This window comes from Lycorma delicatula, chromosome 11 (genome assembly GCF_047948215.1).
Source record: "Lycorma delicatula isolate Av1 chromosome 11, ASM4794821v1, whole genome shotgun sequence".
In the NCBI taxonomy this organism is placed as follows: Eukaryota; Metazoa; Arthropoda; class Insecta; order Hemiptera; family Fulgoridae; genus Lycorma; species Lycorma delicatula.
The window spans coordinates 43095920-43113129 of NC_134465.1; the positions used below are offsets into that span (position 1 = coordinate 43095920).

General features: G+C 28.8%; 1 protein-coding gene across 1 annotated transcript in view; it reads left to right on the plus strand.

Annotated features, from left to right (window-relative positions):
• Window positions 1–15126, plus strand: part of LOC142332193 (uncharacterized) — a 33634-nt gene extending 18508 nt beyond the window's left edge. The window contains exons 4-6 of the mRNA XM_075378477.1: window positions 5378–5458; window positions 7557–7614; window positions 14354–15126. Of these exons, the coding sequence (XP_075234592.1) occupies window positions 5378–5458; window positions 7557–7614; window positions 14354–15126 (912 nt within the window). The remainder of the gene's footprint in view (window positions 1–5377; window positions 5459–7556; window positions 7615–14353) is intronic.
• Window positions 15127–17210: the final 2084 nt, after the last annotated feature.

A 17210-nucleotide genomic window follows, 5' to 3' on the forward strand; every position in this document is an offset into this window, starting at 1 on the left:
GATCCTGCCCCGCGGCCAAGTTCCTTCTTCACACGCAATCAAAACTTGGAAGAAACTGGTTCGGCATTGAAAAAAACCTAGTGTGCATGTATTGTCTGCACATATACCAGTCTGTACATATGTCATGAGCCACATCAGACACTACCCGACAGTCTATGGCAGCACTGAGACATTTATTTGGGGATCACATTATTTCAAGGATTGCTAACATCACTTGGCCACCCCGGTCATCTTGGAGAACACATTGCGCCATGCTATGCACAGTTTTCAGAACTAACTGAATATGTATGAAAAACGAACAATAGAAAAAAATTAAAGTGATGTAATTTTTAAAAAGTAGTATAATGAAATTTCTACTCTTGTAGAACATATTTTCAATATAAAATAAAGGTTAGTAACAATTACTTCATTTTTTTTTATTATTTAAAATTTTCCCATTTCTCCGCACCAACCTGTAGTTTAAGTTCTACAAAGCTTGAATTCATTTTGACAGGCTGGCTTCTAGATCAGCTGGTCTCAGGTATGATTTCTAGTAAAAGTTTGACATTTTTTCTCCAGTCTTTTCATCTGCCTAATGTTTTTTGTTGAAATATATGCAAAAGCTTGTCTAAGGTTAATGATAAAAAGAAATAAAATAAGATTTAACTGTTCTGTTTGATACGCAGACAAATAGTGAAAAATTTAGATTTTGGTTCAATTAATCTTCATATATATTTAAAAACCCTGATCTACAGAAAATAATTTACATTCAGGCAGTCCACTTAATTTGATTTATGTAGATCAAATTGATTGATGATTTTTTTAGTAGATGTTGTTCTGATATTATTTATTTTAATTTTAATAATTATAGTTTTTAGCTGCTAGATAACTTACATAGCATTTAATATTTCTGGTTATAGTTAAATAACAACTTTCTCCCTGTAGGCCTTTTTTTTAACATTATATATATATTAATATTATAAACAAGTTCTTTCAATTGCAATATTGTGTACTGTGGAAGACAGCATAATAATGGATTTATAATAATAATAATATAATTTACAGTAAATTATTTTAATCCTATTTGTTAGCAAAGAAGATGTTTAAACAGTTCTTATCTCTATCTTAGAATTTCATCTACCTACAAGTATCAGTGTTGTATATTTTTTTTTTTCATTTATTTACTAGAATCACAAAATTAGTAAAGAATTTCAGTGTTGTAAAATTATTAAAAGAAAAGAAGTGTCAGTTTTTAAAAGTTTAAAATTCAATAGAAATATAAGTCCACTGAAACTATGACAAAAGAGGAAAATTACAATTTTATAGATTTTGATTTAATGTAACTGTTAACAGGTATAATTAGAGATGAAGTGTAACTTCTAAATGGTTGTGTTTCGGACAAATTGTGTAACAATAAAAATGTTATAGAATTATGTATTGGGTCCAAAAATATTATTAAAAATTTGGGTTTTCTATTCAAAAAAATAAATAATTTAGACACTATATTGGAAAAATAATACAGATTTCAGACGTGCCTATAAGTTATTTTTACACCACTCTAAAATCAAGGAAAATTTTGACAATTTAAATTTGTTGTTAAAGATGGACCACTGAATGTGAAAATAGGAGGAGAAAAGATTATGGAGGTAGAAGAATTTTGTTATTTGGGAAGTAGAATTACTAAAGATGGACGAAGCAGGAGCGATATAAAATGCCGAATAGCACAAGCTAAACGAGCCTTCAGTAAGAAATATAAGTTGTTTACATCAAAAATTAATTTAAATGTCAGGAAAAGATTTTTGAAAGTGTATGTTTGGAGTGTCGCTTTATATGGAAGTGAAACTTGGACAATCGGAGTATCTGAGAAGAAAAGGTTAGAAGCTTTTGAAATGTGGTGCTATAGGAGAATGTTAAAAATCAGATGGGTGGATAAAGTGACAAATGAGGAGGTATTGCGGCAAATAGATGAAGAAAGAAGCATTTGGAAAAATATAGTTAAAAGAAGAGACAGACTTATAGGCCACATACTAAGGCATCCTGGAATAGTCACTTTAATTTTGGAAGGACAGGTAGAAGGGAAAAATTGTGTAGGCAGGCCACGTTTGGAATATGTAAAACAAATTGTTAGGGATGTAGGATGTAGAGGGTATACTGAAATGAAACGACTAGCACTAGATAGGGAATCTTGGAGAGCTGCATCAAACCAGTCAAATGACTGAAGACAAAAAAAAAAAAAATTTGTTGTATTTATGAGATTCCAAGAGTGACTATAATGAATACTGTATTTTTCCTGTTTAATATATATATTTATGTATTTCGGTTGCAATTGATCATTGTAAATAAATCCTCCATTTCTTATTAGTAAAATAATGTACTGGAGAATTAGTGTGAATGTTATCTTTAAAAAAATATTTGGTTAACGAGTAAGTTATTATTTTATTGAAAGGAAAGGCTCTGTTGTTATTCATAAACGACCTGTAATGTATATAACAGGTTTAAATCTGTTAAAAATTAAAAGAGACAATTGCCAAAAAAAAACCTAAAAAAAAAATTAGTTTGCCATCTAGCAGTCGAAATCAGAAACTTCTGGGCAAGATTTTTGAAATTCACATTTGATTTTCAAATGAGCACATTAAGCGTGCAGGTGACAAATATTGCTCTTTAATATAGGATAATTAAAGAGTATGCAGGTGACAATTTTGTACATAGTATTCATATATAGTATAATTTTTTTTTAAATTTTTAAAATTTATTTAAACATATATATATATATAGCCTATGATAGGCGTTCCCAGAAACACAAGCATTCCAATGCAAGGTCATGCATCTAAATTGGTTCAGTCATTGAGCTGCTACAGTGGAACAAAAAACATACATAACACACACCCTAAATACATTACCACCCTCCTTTTTGGGCAGTTATATAATAACAAACAACTATATTAAAGGTTATATCCCTTTGCAGACTACATTGTTTTAATTTTTTTATGATTCTACAGTTATGTGTTTCTTGTAAAGATTAGAGTCTTTCAGTAACTGACTTTGAACTGGAAAGAGTAAGATTTATTTAATTGATTCATATGATATCCAGATTGTGTGTAGCTTTCTTGATTCAGCTGCATCTTTTATTCGTTAATGAGTGTACCTTATTACAGTTATGGATTACTAAGCCAGGATGTGTTCTTGGCTAAAAGGTTTTCAGTAAACATATTTCACTTGTTCAGGAAAAGGTTCAGTACAATAGTTGTTGTTTCTCACAAGAAAGTTATGAAGAGTTTGTCAGACAATTAGCAAACTCAACAGCTGTCATTAATAAATATGTTCTTTAGTAAAGTAATGTCTGTTTTTAATTGGAATTTTATGATTTTTTTTTAAATTTAATTAACTTGCATGTTAATCGTGTTGTAAAATTCTACCAAAGTAATATCAAATTTTTCTCTTCATTCACATTAACTGTATTCAGAATTATCTTGACACAGTTTTAAAAATTTTTACTGTCTGGTTTTATTTTTTGTTGGATTCACAGTCAATTTTCGATTTAGCTTCTTTCATATGTTCACATCGGTGGTATTGAAGAAGCATCGGCAGAATTTAAACTGAATGAGATATAATTTTGACATGCTGAGAAACATTTTTGAGGTTTTAGTTAAAATTATTATCCATAAAAATATACCTAATCATAACTTGAAACCCAGAATATTTCAGGATCAGTTATCTTTAATTCAGCTTCAGCTTCCAGATAATAATGACTTAATCACAGACCTTGCAAGTTTAAATGATTTTTTTTGCATTCAAAAATTTTTAATGTTTGTTTTTTGCCACTATTTATGATGTGTTCTGTGCTACTTTTTACAAGATATTAAAAAACAGCCAGACTTTACTATTCCAAAGCTGCTCCATAATATTTTCTCATTTTTTTATTCATTGTTAATAAATTACTTAATTTTTTTTTTTTGTAAATTCTGTTGAGTAACCAATTTTCTTTGAATGAGATCGTAGAGTTATAAATTAAGTTAAACAAAAATTTCTTTGGCTTTGTACAAATATTGCTAAAAGATGTATTGAACAGTATCTTATAACTATATTTGTACTTTCCCAATGAGTATAGCCAAATTAGCTATGCTCCTACGTAATAATACCTATACTTAAAGGGAAAAGAATGCCAGCCTCTGTGGCATGAGTAGTGGTAGCATCTTGGCCTTTCATCCAGAGGTCCCAGGTTTGAATTCCAGTCAGGCATGGCATTTTCACATGCTACAAATCATTCATCTCATCCTTTGGATGAAGCAATACTTAATGGTGTACCCGGAGGTTAAAAAAAAGGGGGGGAAGAATGGTAATTGTGTCAAAAATGGGTATTGGATTTTTGTCAACAGTTCAACTAGATGAACTAGTTCATTTAGACCCAAAAATATGTGACCATACGTATGTGCCTACTTATGTGTCGCACTGCTTTTAGCCTTATATCTCAGGATTGACTGAACCAATTTTTGTTCAAATATTTCTATTTATGGGGCATATTAACTTTTTCAAATTTGTTAAGGGGGATATTCCAAAAAAACGGACTTTGATTCCTTTAGAGAAAACATTAAAAGTTTTAACTAGAGAAAATGTTTTTTGATTTTTAGAAAAAAACTTTATTGAAGGAAATTTGTTACCTATAATGCGTATGTAAATAATTCAAAAACATTTCTTTTTTTAAAATCAACCCCCACCTCTTAAAATTGAAATATGTTTTTTTTTCCCAATCATCTCCCTTAGGTTTAAAAATTTTTTGTAAGTATATACTTTATGTATAGAACTTTCAAGAAATGTGTACAGGTTTTTAAAATGACACACCACAGACCTAAAATACAAAAGTTTTTTGAAAATCTCCTTCTTTTATTTTAGTCTTTGTTGAAGGGTTTGTTAGAGTTTAGAGAAATTTTACCTAAGTGAACTTGTTAAGCTTAATCTATATATGGATATTTTTAGAAGATTTTTTTCTTAAAATTTATTCCTCATCTCTAAAAAAATTGTTTTTTGGCTCTAACAATTATTAGAAAATTTTTTTAAAATATTTCTCTTCGTCACTTACAAGACTACTCAAATTTAAGAGCTTTGGCACCTGTATTTTATTCTGGACCCAAAATGAGAAGCAATCTTTTTAATTTCTTTCATAAAAGCTATACTTTTATTTATACTTGACTTCAGCTTATACTTACTTTTACTTATACTTGAGAGGCATTTCCGATAAAGATGTATGGTACTTGTCAGCTTTTTAACATTTGTTTCCATAACTTTTTGATTGTCACCAATAAAATGAGTTCATATTAAAAATATAAATAATATATTTGTGTTTGTATATTAAATTTTATCAATCATTCTTTTATATATTTATTTGTTAAATATTTTTCAGACTGTAAAAATGGAACAGACATCAGAAGATGCCCATTCACCTTATACTGATATATCAATGATGGAAGAAGAAACAGAAAGGGTTTGTTTATATGTTTTTATTTAAGATTTTTCAAATAAGTTAAGTTCGGTAAATGTGTAAATAAATTTATTAAATACTGCAATTATTTATTGCTTTACACAAATTTTCCTCTACTTTCTTAGCTGCAGCTGTCAGTACATGAATGATAATACTGATGAACAGGGAGTAGATCAAAAGGCAGAATGTAGAGGCTCTATGTGCGTATGAATTCACAGTGAATAACGAAAGTAGTGTTTATTGAGAGAAATAATCATTATTCCTTACTGACCTTTAACATAACATTTCATTTTATTAATATTTCTCATCTATTGATTTCAGATGTATGTAAATCTAAGTTATTGGTAGTTACAATACACTTTCAGTTTCTGTTAGATTCTGTCCCATGTAGGGATTTCACACAACTGTAGTGATCAAAGAAGCTTGTATTCAGCTGATCTTGAACCAACCTCTGAATTACAGAGTATTTTTTTCCATTATAGACTATTGTTTTTCTGTCTTAAATTTCAGTGAGATCTCTTAAATTTCCCATTGGATCACATTAGGTTGTTTTGTATATGAATGTACATTTTCTTGCTTGTATATTTATTATTTTTTTGATGATGAATGACTTCCAATAGAACTCTTTAAATGTTTATAAATTGTATATGAAGCAAAAAGCTGCTGTGAAAATGAATAAGAATCTCACAAATTGGTTAAAATTAGGCAGAGGATGAGGCCAGGCCCTGTTTATCACCAACACTGTTCACCCTTTATGTCAAGGAAATGTTGAAAGAAATATTGGATGTCCAAAAAGAAGTAAGCATAGGTGGAAGAAATAATTTAAATTGTGTCGTATTTGCCAATGATTTACTGACTGTAGTTGAAGACACTCTGGCATTACAAGGAATTGGCATTATAAGTAATGATAAAAGCATTGGAAGTAGGGATGAAAATAAATGTGAGAAAAATGAAAGTTATGAAGATAAATGAGGGGAGGATAAGGATGTAATAAAAGAAGAAAAATTGAACAAAAAGAAAGATAAAGATAAAAAGATTCAGATGTCTCGGGACAGTACTACTGAGGACTGGAGGAATAAAGAAGAGATTGAGATAAGAATTGCAATGGGAAAAAAACCTTTTTTTAAAGAAAAACCTACTCTGCAGCAACATGGACCTGAATATGTGAAAGAGACGAGGAAAATGGTATTTGGATTATACTTTTATATGGTAGTGAAACATGGATGCTGGGGGAAAAGGAAAAATATAAAATTGAGATTTTGAGATGTGGGTCTGGAGGAGGATGAAGAAGATAAAGTGGGTAAGAAGATAAAATGAGATAGAGTAATTAACTTAGAAGTATTAAGAAGAATGAATGAAGATAGAACAATATTGGTGACTATCAGGTAGAAAGAGGCTGAAATTAATTTTAATAAATAAAGGATAGTGAAGGTTATGATGAGATGAAAATAAAAGCATGGGACAGAAACAGATGGAGACAACAGTGGTATCAGGGACCTGTCAACATGCAGAATACCACATGATGATGACCCACTTCTCTGTTCTATCATTTGGAAGGTTCTCAGTTTGAATCTCACAGGCTTTTTATTTTTCGTACACATGGTTCATCTAACATAAAGTGATTGTTACTGGGTGTAAGGTTGGTTGGTTTGAGAATAATTAAAAATATAAACTAAAAAATAAAGTTTTTCAAATATGTAAAGGAAAACTCGCATATAGAATTTAAATCTTACTTTTACTACTGACATATAAATATAAGTAAACATAAATAAATATGTTGATTTGACTTCTAGTTACAAATGCTTACCATTCAAGGATTTATAAAACTAAATTATTATTATTTTGTTTAATTATGAGTGTTTGCTTCTTTGGTTATTTGCCCTTTAAAAATTTAAAAAAGAAAAAGAAATTTATGTAAAACCCTTCTTAAAATTTTTTTGTCCACATTCAATGAAGCCCCTTTTTGTCTTCATTATCAAGTAAAACTATGATCATAACATATTATAACATAATTATTTTTGCATCTGTTTATCTTCATCTAAGATTTAATTAATTATACTTTTATAAAATTGTTAAACTTGAATTATTTATATGATTACAGAACAACAAGATGATGTTGCCATCCTCGTCGCCTCAATCAATTTACAGTGATGTGAAAGGTGAATTTTCGAAAATATTTTTTTTTTTGTTTGTGTTTGTGAAAATTTGCATGGATATTACAAAAATTGGGATTTACAAATTTTAAAAATGAATGTTAAATTTAAATCGTATTTTATGATTTTTTGTTCTTTTGCTCTTAAATTTTAATTTACTTTTTTTAATTTACTATTTTCAAGAATTCTAGAAAGCTAAGTTCTTTTATTTCATTAAAATAAAAATAAAAAATAATTTTATTTTTCTATTTGTTTTTTTTTTAATTTTTGTTGTATAGTTGTAAATAGATAAAATAATAAAAATTTGTAAAGGTTTTGTATTGATACAGTTATCTATTATCTGTTTATGTAATCTGCCATTAATTTTTGATTGATAAAATTGATTTAATTTTTTGATAAATGCAGTTTGAAAGAACTACAAATGTCATATAAATGTAGAGAACAGTGGAAAGCAAGAAGTAAAAGCCAATCCTTTTGCAGTTTTTGTTATGTTGACTTTTTGAAAGTCGATGTTAAATTAAAAACACTTTCAACAACTTAACCAAAAAATCTGAATATGACACTATCTTCAAAAATTCATATTTTAAGAAAAAGTTGTTTTTTATATTGCATAATGGATTTTTGAAGTTGTTTTTTTATTCTTAAAAGTGTCAAAATTTTTTTAAAATTATTTATCCATAAATATAGAGTACTCCTCTGAAACATTACGTGTATGAAAAAAATCTGGTAAAGGGTTGCTTTCTTGGCTTTGCCTTTGACAGATTTTTATTTCAAATATACCATAGTTTTTAAATATAGTCATCAAAAAAGTTTGCAGTAATTTAAAAAAATCATATTTCACAAACTGCTAGAGATAACCAAATGAGTATTCTTTTTTAAAATTTACCAACTCAAAAAGTTTTTTTACGTAACTTAGAATGTTTTAATATAAGCTTTGCAAACATCCATTGGATGTCTTGAATATTGGATCATTGCAGGTGTAACTGTGATCCGTTGTCTTAAATGTTGTACATCTCTGATTTTTTTTCACTGTAGACAGTGTTTTTAACGTATCCCCATAGAAAAAAGTCTAGGGGTGTCAAATCTGGGCGTCTTAGAGGCCAAAGCATGGGACTGGCCCTACCAATCCAATGATTAGGGAATCTTTCATTGAGAGCATTTCGAATGTCTAGGCTAAAGTGTGGAGGCACACCATCTTGTTAAAACATTACAGCAATGTTACTTTCTTGTTCAATTTGGTCAACTTGCGGGAAAACTACAGTTGTAGCATATGCAAATAAACATTCCCTGTGATAGTAGGCTCATGAAAAAGAAATGGGCCAATCACATGATCGGATATCAAACTGCACCACCCATTTATTTTTGGGGAATCTGACATTCTCAATAATTTCATCAGGTTGCTGAGATCCCCAAATCCTACAATTATGTCAGTTGACAAAACCACTGACATGGAAAATGGCTTCATTCATAAACATAACACGTTTTAAAAATGTTATGTCAACGTCAATGTTATTATTTTACCTGCAAATTCAACACATTTAAGACAATTTGTAGGTTTAAGTTGAATTTTGTGAGCGTAAAGGCATAAATGCTTGTGTAACACATTTTGAATAGTTGCCTTTGGAATTCCTAACTGTAAACTTTGTCTAAGAATTGTTTTTTTGTAGGTTCTTAAACAACTTTAGCACATATGCTCAACTGCATCGTCGCTCATTTTAAGCCATCTGGGGAACATTTTCACTTCCACATTGCCAGATTCCTTAAACTGCTTTTACCACCGACTACTGCTGTTTGCATGAGGGGAATCATTGCCATAAACATGACGTAAAGTCTGTTAAACAGTTATAATTGATTTATACTCTGCTAACCATAAAACACGCTGTGCTTTCTGCTGAATTGTCACAATTGCTGTGACTGACAGTGACATAGAAGCATTGTGCCATTGTGCATATCAGCTCAAGGACACAGCCGATCACATCTAAAAAAACTTGACGATATCCCGATTATTTTGCAGTTCCAATTAATTCTTTATTTCAGTTAAGTAGGGAGATATGATTTTATTTTTTATTTCTGCAATCTTTGTCGATGACCCACATTATTGACTTAATTATGTAATATTTACAGTGCAATTGTGAAAAAGATCAAAGTTTCAGTAAAAAACTTTAGGTCCTGTTTGACCCCTCTTGTTTGACAGCTACCTCATAAAACATTTTTAATTACTGTCAAAACTTGAAAAATGCATAAAATATCAGAAATAGGAAAAGCTCTAACAAATTTTTAATTCTTAAGCTGGGTCCAATGGGGCCAACGTTTTTGAGAAAGTCTTCATGTAATTTACATGAATACTAGATAAAGTTGAATTTTCTCTTTTAAGAATTTAAATTAAAAAAAAAATTATTTTTTTAAGTTCAGTTCCCATTTATACCCATTGTTTTTTGGGACTTAAAAGTCTATCGGAGTAATTATTTACTTCAGTAAATCAGCTTGATTCATTGTGATACTATTTAACAAAACTAAAAAAATTTATAATTTACTAAAATAAATACAATATAACTTACAATATTATATTATTGTATTGTTATATTGTATAACAATACAATATAACTTGATGCCCTCTTGTCTGATTGTTTCAAAAATCAGGTGTAAACTAGGATATTTATGCCAAATTTCAACTTCATGGTCAGCAGGTTTTTAAGATATGAGGCAAAAAATGTTTAGAAATAATGCTGAATATCCCCCACTGGTAAATATGATTTAACTTAAAACTCTGGAATTTTAAATACCTTAATAAGACTTTCATCATACTAAAGCTCAATATTTTATAACTACTATACCGTACAAAAATTAAGATTGATGAAAACCACCTTTACCTCTTTTTTAATTTCATCCAAAATTTAGTACCACCTTACCTTTATCTTACCTTTATTTTTTAAAATATGCTGATATTTTCACTTGATAACATTTTCACTTGTGTGTTGTTTGATCAGTTTCTCTGAATGACAAAACAAAATGATAGAGGTAGTGTAGGTGGTTCTGTCATTCATTTTGTGTTGTAAACATAATAACTTTTGTTTTCTCCGTTAAAAGACTCCACTATTGCAGTCTAGACCCCAGAAGTCCAGCTTGCTACTTTGAAAACTTTAAATCGTGAACTAAATCATTAAGTTCATGTTGTTGAATTAAATGAGGAAATTTCTCATCAGATACAGGAAGAAATTCTTCAACATCTACATCATCTGCTTCATTTTCAGATTCTTGTTCTAATATCGTATTAGATGGTGGTACAGGTACAGGTAACTCCTCTCCAGTTTTAGAGCTGAGGATATATCTGCATATTTTATGAAATTTCTATTTTTGAATGAAAATCCAAAAATATTTGTCTTACAAAAGTATCAGTTGGTGAAGTGGTCCTTAGGTTCATGCCAAACCATCGGTACAGCAAATGGCATGGCTTGTCGTTTCTCCTTCAACTATTCAGTTAAAGTTACTGTCTACGATATGCAGATAACATTAGGCGTTCAGATTTTATCTTGATCCCTGAGTATACAATCAAAATAAAATTTATAAGCTGTTTTTATCCATTCAGAAATAGTCTTTCTTTGAGATTTAATTTACCACAGACATAACAAAAATTGTCTGGATGATTTGAATATCCACAAACTTTCCAGAAGCCATGTTCTAACAAATAAAAATGCGAAAAATCACTTTTGTATTATAAAGAATTGATAAAAATACAGCGAAACACTAATAACTCTGTGTAACACAACACACAGTATAAACAAGTCAAGCTAGATTGAATAAGATTTTAAGCTCTGTAATAAGCAACAATAGATGTCTGTCATCATACAGACATGTTGTATGTGTCTGCTTCTCATGTTACAGTGTACATATTTATTTATTTTTTCTTTATTAAGTATATTGTTTAGGCATTCTTTAAGCATATTGTTTAAAAGTAAAAATACAGAAACTATTATATTAATTGTAACTAGCAGTTGATCAAAATAAGTATATTTTTTTTTAAATTTACGATTTATGTAAAACCTTTACATGGTAACAATTTCAATAGCATAATTGAAATCAGCACCCAAATTACAGTGAGAAAAGTTGTGTAACATGTTACAAATTTTTTGTTTACTTGTGTGTCATTTATTTTTGAAAGGTTTTTATTGGAATTATACATAAAATATTTGTTTTTTTTTCACTTTATAATTATTTTCTGTTGATTTAAATATTGAGAAAAATTAAAATTTTATTTATTTAATCATCAGAAATTATTGAAAAAAGTATTTAAATTCCAGTTATGAAAATAAAATTTGCATTGTAAACAGTTTTTAATAAATGTAAAAAAAAAACATGTTCTAATGTGTTTTACGTAAATGTTTCTTTTTATTACAACTTGTTGCAGTAAATTTACTTACATCCAATTTATTTTAAAATTAAATATTAGAGTACAATTTCTAAAGTAAATAAAAATATAATATTGTATTTTCTATTATTAATAAAATCAAACGACCTATTGTTGATATTACAGTGTCAGACTTTACGGATATTTAGTTAAACAACAACTGTAATTATTTCTTTACTTTTATTTTATAAAATAATTAGTACAAATTAAAATTTGTCATTATGGATTTAATTTCATTTTAATTACTATGTAGCATTCTCATTGCATTCAGATTTCCAATTTATAATATTTATTTGTAAGTTGTATCTCAAGTTATATTGTGATATAACATTAATTACTTTAATAGAAAATTCTATATACTCAATAGATATTTTAGCATAAATCTTTTGTTCTCTAGAATGAACTGATTTAGGAATATCATATAAAATTTTATGAAGGTTTAAAAGAAAGATGAACAAGGATCTTCTGTATTATGGTTTAAAAATTGTTATATTTTAAAATAATTTGGCAGTATAATAATTTTTTTACTATGAAGTTTGCCCAAGAAACTCTTATACTCCTAGACAACACACATTGTTAACTTAGTACATATTTTGAACATTTTTATTTATTTGTACGTAGAAATTATTTAGCTAGGGAATCTTACGTGCAGATTCTGTCTTTGCTAAATGCATATATGTATCACTGTGTTTTCCTAATGTTACAAAGCGTCTGTGGAGTTATAGTGTAAAAAGATTACATGACACTATTAATGTAATTTTTCATTTTTGCTTATCAATAATGAAATACATAAGCCTTTATTATTCTCTACAATAAGCTGTCAGGTCTTCTCAGTGTCGGTCGAGGCTTCTCAGTGGTCACATATGATGATTTGTGGTGGGTTCCTTTCTTACTCGTGTACAAAATCTGGGTTAAGGAGAATTCTCCTTAACCCAGAAAATCACAGTCCCGGTTTGTGAACTGTGATAAATTCCACTGTTTATCAAATAATACTTTTGTATGGGACACTACATTTAGAAATTGTTCTACTAAAGCATAGTAGGCTGCAAAAGGATGTTTAATGTCTCTACTTGATAATTAATTCATTCGAAGTCCAGAGTGCTAACCATTACACCATGGTTGATAATTCATTAAGAAAATTTGGTTGAAATGGTCTAAATTTAATTTTTTTTTTTAATATAATCTTGTGTTTTTGATCACAATATATTATTGAATTCAGCCACTCATTTAAAAATAGACTGATTGGAGAATGCCAATTTAATTGGCAATTACAACCACATGCTTGCACTCATGTCTCTTTCATTTACTAACTGGTCTTTCTTTAATACTGCCAAAAGCAAATGCACATTTCCCCCCCCTCAAACATTATTGCTTTACAAGTCAGGCCCTTGTTATTGTGTGAAAACAGTATACTTAATATATTATTAAACACGGTGTTACATGCATACCAGTCTTTTTACGGTTGTGATGAATCTGAATTAAAATTACTACTAGTCAGTGATATTTCTGTGAAAGTACACTGATCAAAATATAGTGTAGTTTACTATCAGATAGCTCTGCAGTGAAAAGAATAAACATATTACTTATAGGGGTGAATATAATATACGTTTTAGTGGGCTAGATATGCAATTGTTGTACGAAAGAGTACATTCATCTAAACACTTTCTCTAATAGCCCTGGTATGATATCTTTTTTATTTTTTTTTATTAACTATCCTGTTTTCAAAAGTGCCTGATATTTCATGGCAGGTTGCCATGAGATATCAGTTCTTTGTTGGTTGGGTTTAAGTTAACCACACATCCCAAGAATTGTCGACCTGAGACTGTACAAGACTACACCTTATTTACATTCATACATACATACATATCACCTTCATTCATCCTCTGAAATAATACCTTACGGTGGTTCCACAGGCTAAACAGAAAAAGATCAGCAGGTTGCCTATAATCTACCTTTTTATTGTTTGTTTTATCGAAAATAATATTAATCAGAATAATTGTACAGTATTGTTAGTTATTCATAACAGACCAAAAAAAACTTTTTTTCTACGGTAACATTTCCAGTTGTTGCAATATATTTCACAAGTATTGCAGTTTTTCACTATGGTTTCAAGTTACTGCTGTAAATTTTTTCTGGCATTATAATGCAACCTTTGACAGTTAGTGTAGAGTAGTGAAAATTATTTTATTAATGAATAAAAAAAATGTTATTTTTAAAATTTGGTTCGATAAAGTAATCTTATTCAAAATTATGTAGTATTTTATAAAATTACTAAATTACTAAATTTTATTTTAAAGTTTTCTATAAGAATTGATAATATTGAATTAACTTTTTTTATAGGCGGTGTTTCATCGGGAATAGCAACATATGTTCCAACACAGAAACCAGAATGGAAACGTTACAAACAATATACAAGGAATGATATAATGTCAGCCATTGAAGCAGTACGTACTGGTATGAGTGCACTACAAGCTGCACGCAAATATGGAGTTCCATCCAGAACGCTATATGATAAGGTAAAAAAACTTGGAATTACAACTAGTAGGCCGTTTAGACGCGGTTCGAATGGTAACGGTGGAGTAGTTTTCCCGTACAATCTTGCCAGCGGTGGCGGTGTTATGTTTACTAGTGGAGCAGGAGATGAAGAAAATTCTAGTTACTGTGGTATAGAGCATGGTTTTCTACATCAAGCACTGGAATCAGGAGGTAAAGTATGTATGGGTGGTGATAGAGGTGGCGGTGCCGGCGGTACTGATGATACAGAAAGAGAAGCTTTACCGTCGAACACCGTCATGACATTATCAACCGGACCCGGTAATAGTTCAAGCCCGAATAATAATATCCGTACGCCGAGTCCAAATTTAATTAAATACGCCCATCGTAATAGCTTAACTCCATCTCCTCCTCCGTCTGCACAACAACAAAGTTCTGTTCCGATGGACGATGAAGAAGATGAAGATATTTTACAGGATCAAGTTGAAGATTTATCGGTTACAAGAAAACCAGACCCTCCGCCACCTACATCGAGAGTTATAATGCCGCCGATGAGCCAGTCAACTGCCACATTAATCACTACCGGAGGTAGCGATACACATCAAGATTCAAGAGACTGAAAAATTATTATTATTATTAGATTATTTTTTTATTAAATAAAATTATTAATTATACTACAGTAAAATTTAATTTAAATCGCATAAATAATTCTGATGATTTAATTTTGGAAATATATAATCGGGTGTTTATATTTAAAAGAAAAATATTAAATTAAAAATTGTAATTCTCTTTATTAAACTAAACAAATTAATTAAGTTAAATTTTATTTATGACTAATTACAGTAGAAAGCAGTTGAGAACATCTATCATTACTAAGTAGCAGTTATTTAATTAGTTTTTTTTTTGCCAATTTTAATTATGTTTGACGCTATGGAAGTGAAGTTTCTTTATTTGCAGAAAAAATGTTACTGGAGTAACATTTTTAAATCAAATTTAAATATTTCATAAAAATATATTTATTTCTACTTGCTAAAATGTACATTAAGTGTATACAGCTTTATATTTTTATTATGTAAGTAATAGCGTGTATTGTATATCCAGAATGGTTTTAATTTTGAATTCATAAATAATTTTTTACTAAATAGAAAAGTAAATCCAGAAAAAAGATAATACGACTAAAGAAGGGGTGAGAAGTTCTAGAATTATAAAAAAATCCATAATGGTAAATTTTAAGTATTATTTTGTTTTAAGAATATTTGCTAATAGAAATACTTGTGTTATCACGATATGGGATTAAGGCATTATAAAAAGGTTCTGTGGGGGACACCCATTATAAAATAGTTTGTTTTATTGAAATTTTTTTATAAAAAATATAGCGATTATTTAATTTATGAGGTTACATGTAAACTTTGTTTGCTACTAACCAGTTTGGTTTTAAAGAATTAAAAACGTGCAGAAAGGTAATTTGAAAACACAAATCATTTAAAACATGATTGCAGTTACCTACCTGTGTGTTAATAAGAAACCAACAGTAGAACAATAGCCAGGAGATGGAAATGAGGGGGTTTTTATTGTTGCATTAATCTAGTACATTTGAAAATATTGTTTCCTTTTTTTTTTTAATAAATTTAATTTTGTCATAAAAAATGTTTACAGTCGTTCTGTAATTTTTTTTATTTTCAGACTAAAAGATAATTTTTTAAAATATATCTCAAGATTATTTTCACACTTATTAATTCCATATTCACTAATACATTTCAGTTGATTTTTGCATCGCTTAGTGCCATTTATTCAGGTAAAACACTTTGTTAAGACGTAACATAATTTGCTAATATGAGATCATCTAATAACAATAACATATTCAATATTACATCATACATGATTTCTTTATAATATCATACAATAATAATCTGTGTTACAGTAGTCAATAGAGTTGACTATTTATTAATTTATAACATTATCAAATCTGTGGAATTTGATTAGATTTTATATTTGTATTTCCTTATTTTTAACATTATAGCAGGTTTGTTCTAAAGATTTAGAGCATTCTACATTTTCAAAAGGTGCTATTTACTTTAAAATAACCATCTTCACTGAACACTATTAACTGATAGGCTGGGAAAAATAATAAATGGATTCGTCTTGTACATGAATATGAAATAATTTTTTTTTTAGATTGTACTCTGAGATTTTTTAAGGCACAAAGCCATCAGTTCTTAAACTATGAAGTAAATTTTTATTATAATGTATAAACTAAAAATATGTGGTAGTCTAGGTTGATGGTGTTTTATTGCCAACATTAAACCTTAGTTTCTGTAATGGAATTAAAATTTTCAATAATGTTTTTCATTATTTTATAATAATTTTAAATAATTATGAATTGGTAAGTTGCATGAAAGAACATGGCAATTTATTATAAAAATGAAGTGGTTTATATATCATGTTAAAATGAGGAAATGTAATTTGCAATTAAAATTAACTCATGTTCGGCTTTTGCTTTTAATGTCGGTTTTTTTATAATAAAATTTTGTTTATAATTGAGTGATTATCAGTTTTAATATGAATATTTTTTATATAATATGTGAGTAGCTCATAAAGCCCAAGTAAAATGTTTTATTGAGAATGAAATAACTTATATTATAAATATGAAAATAATCTTGAGGTGGCTATGAGGGGCCGCCTATTCAGTTTTTACAAAAACAAT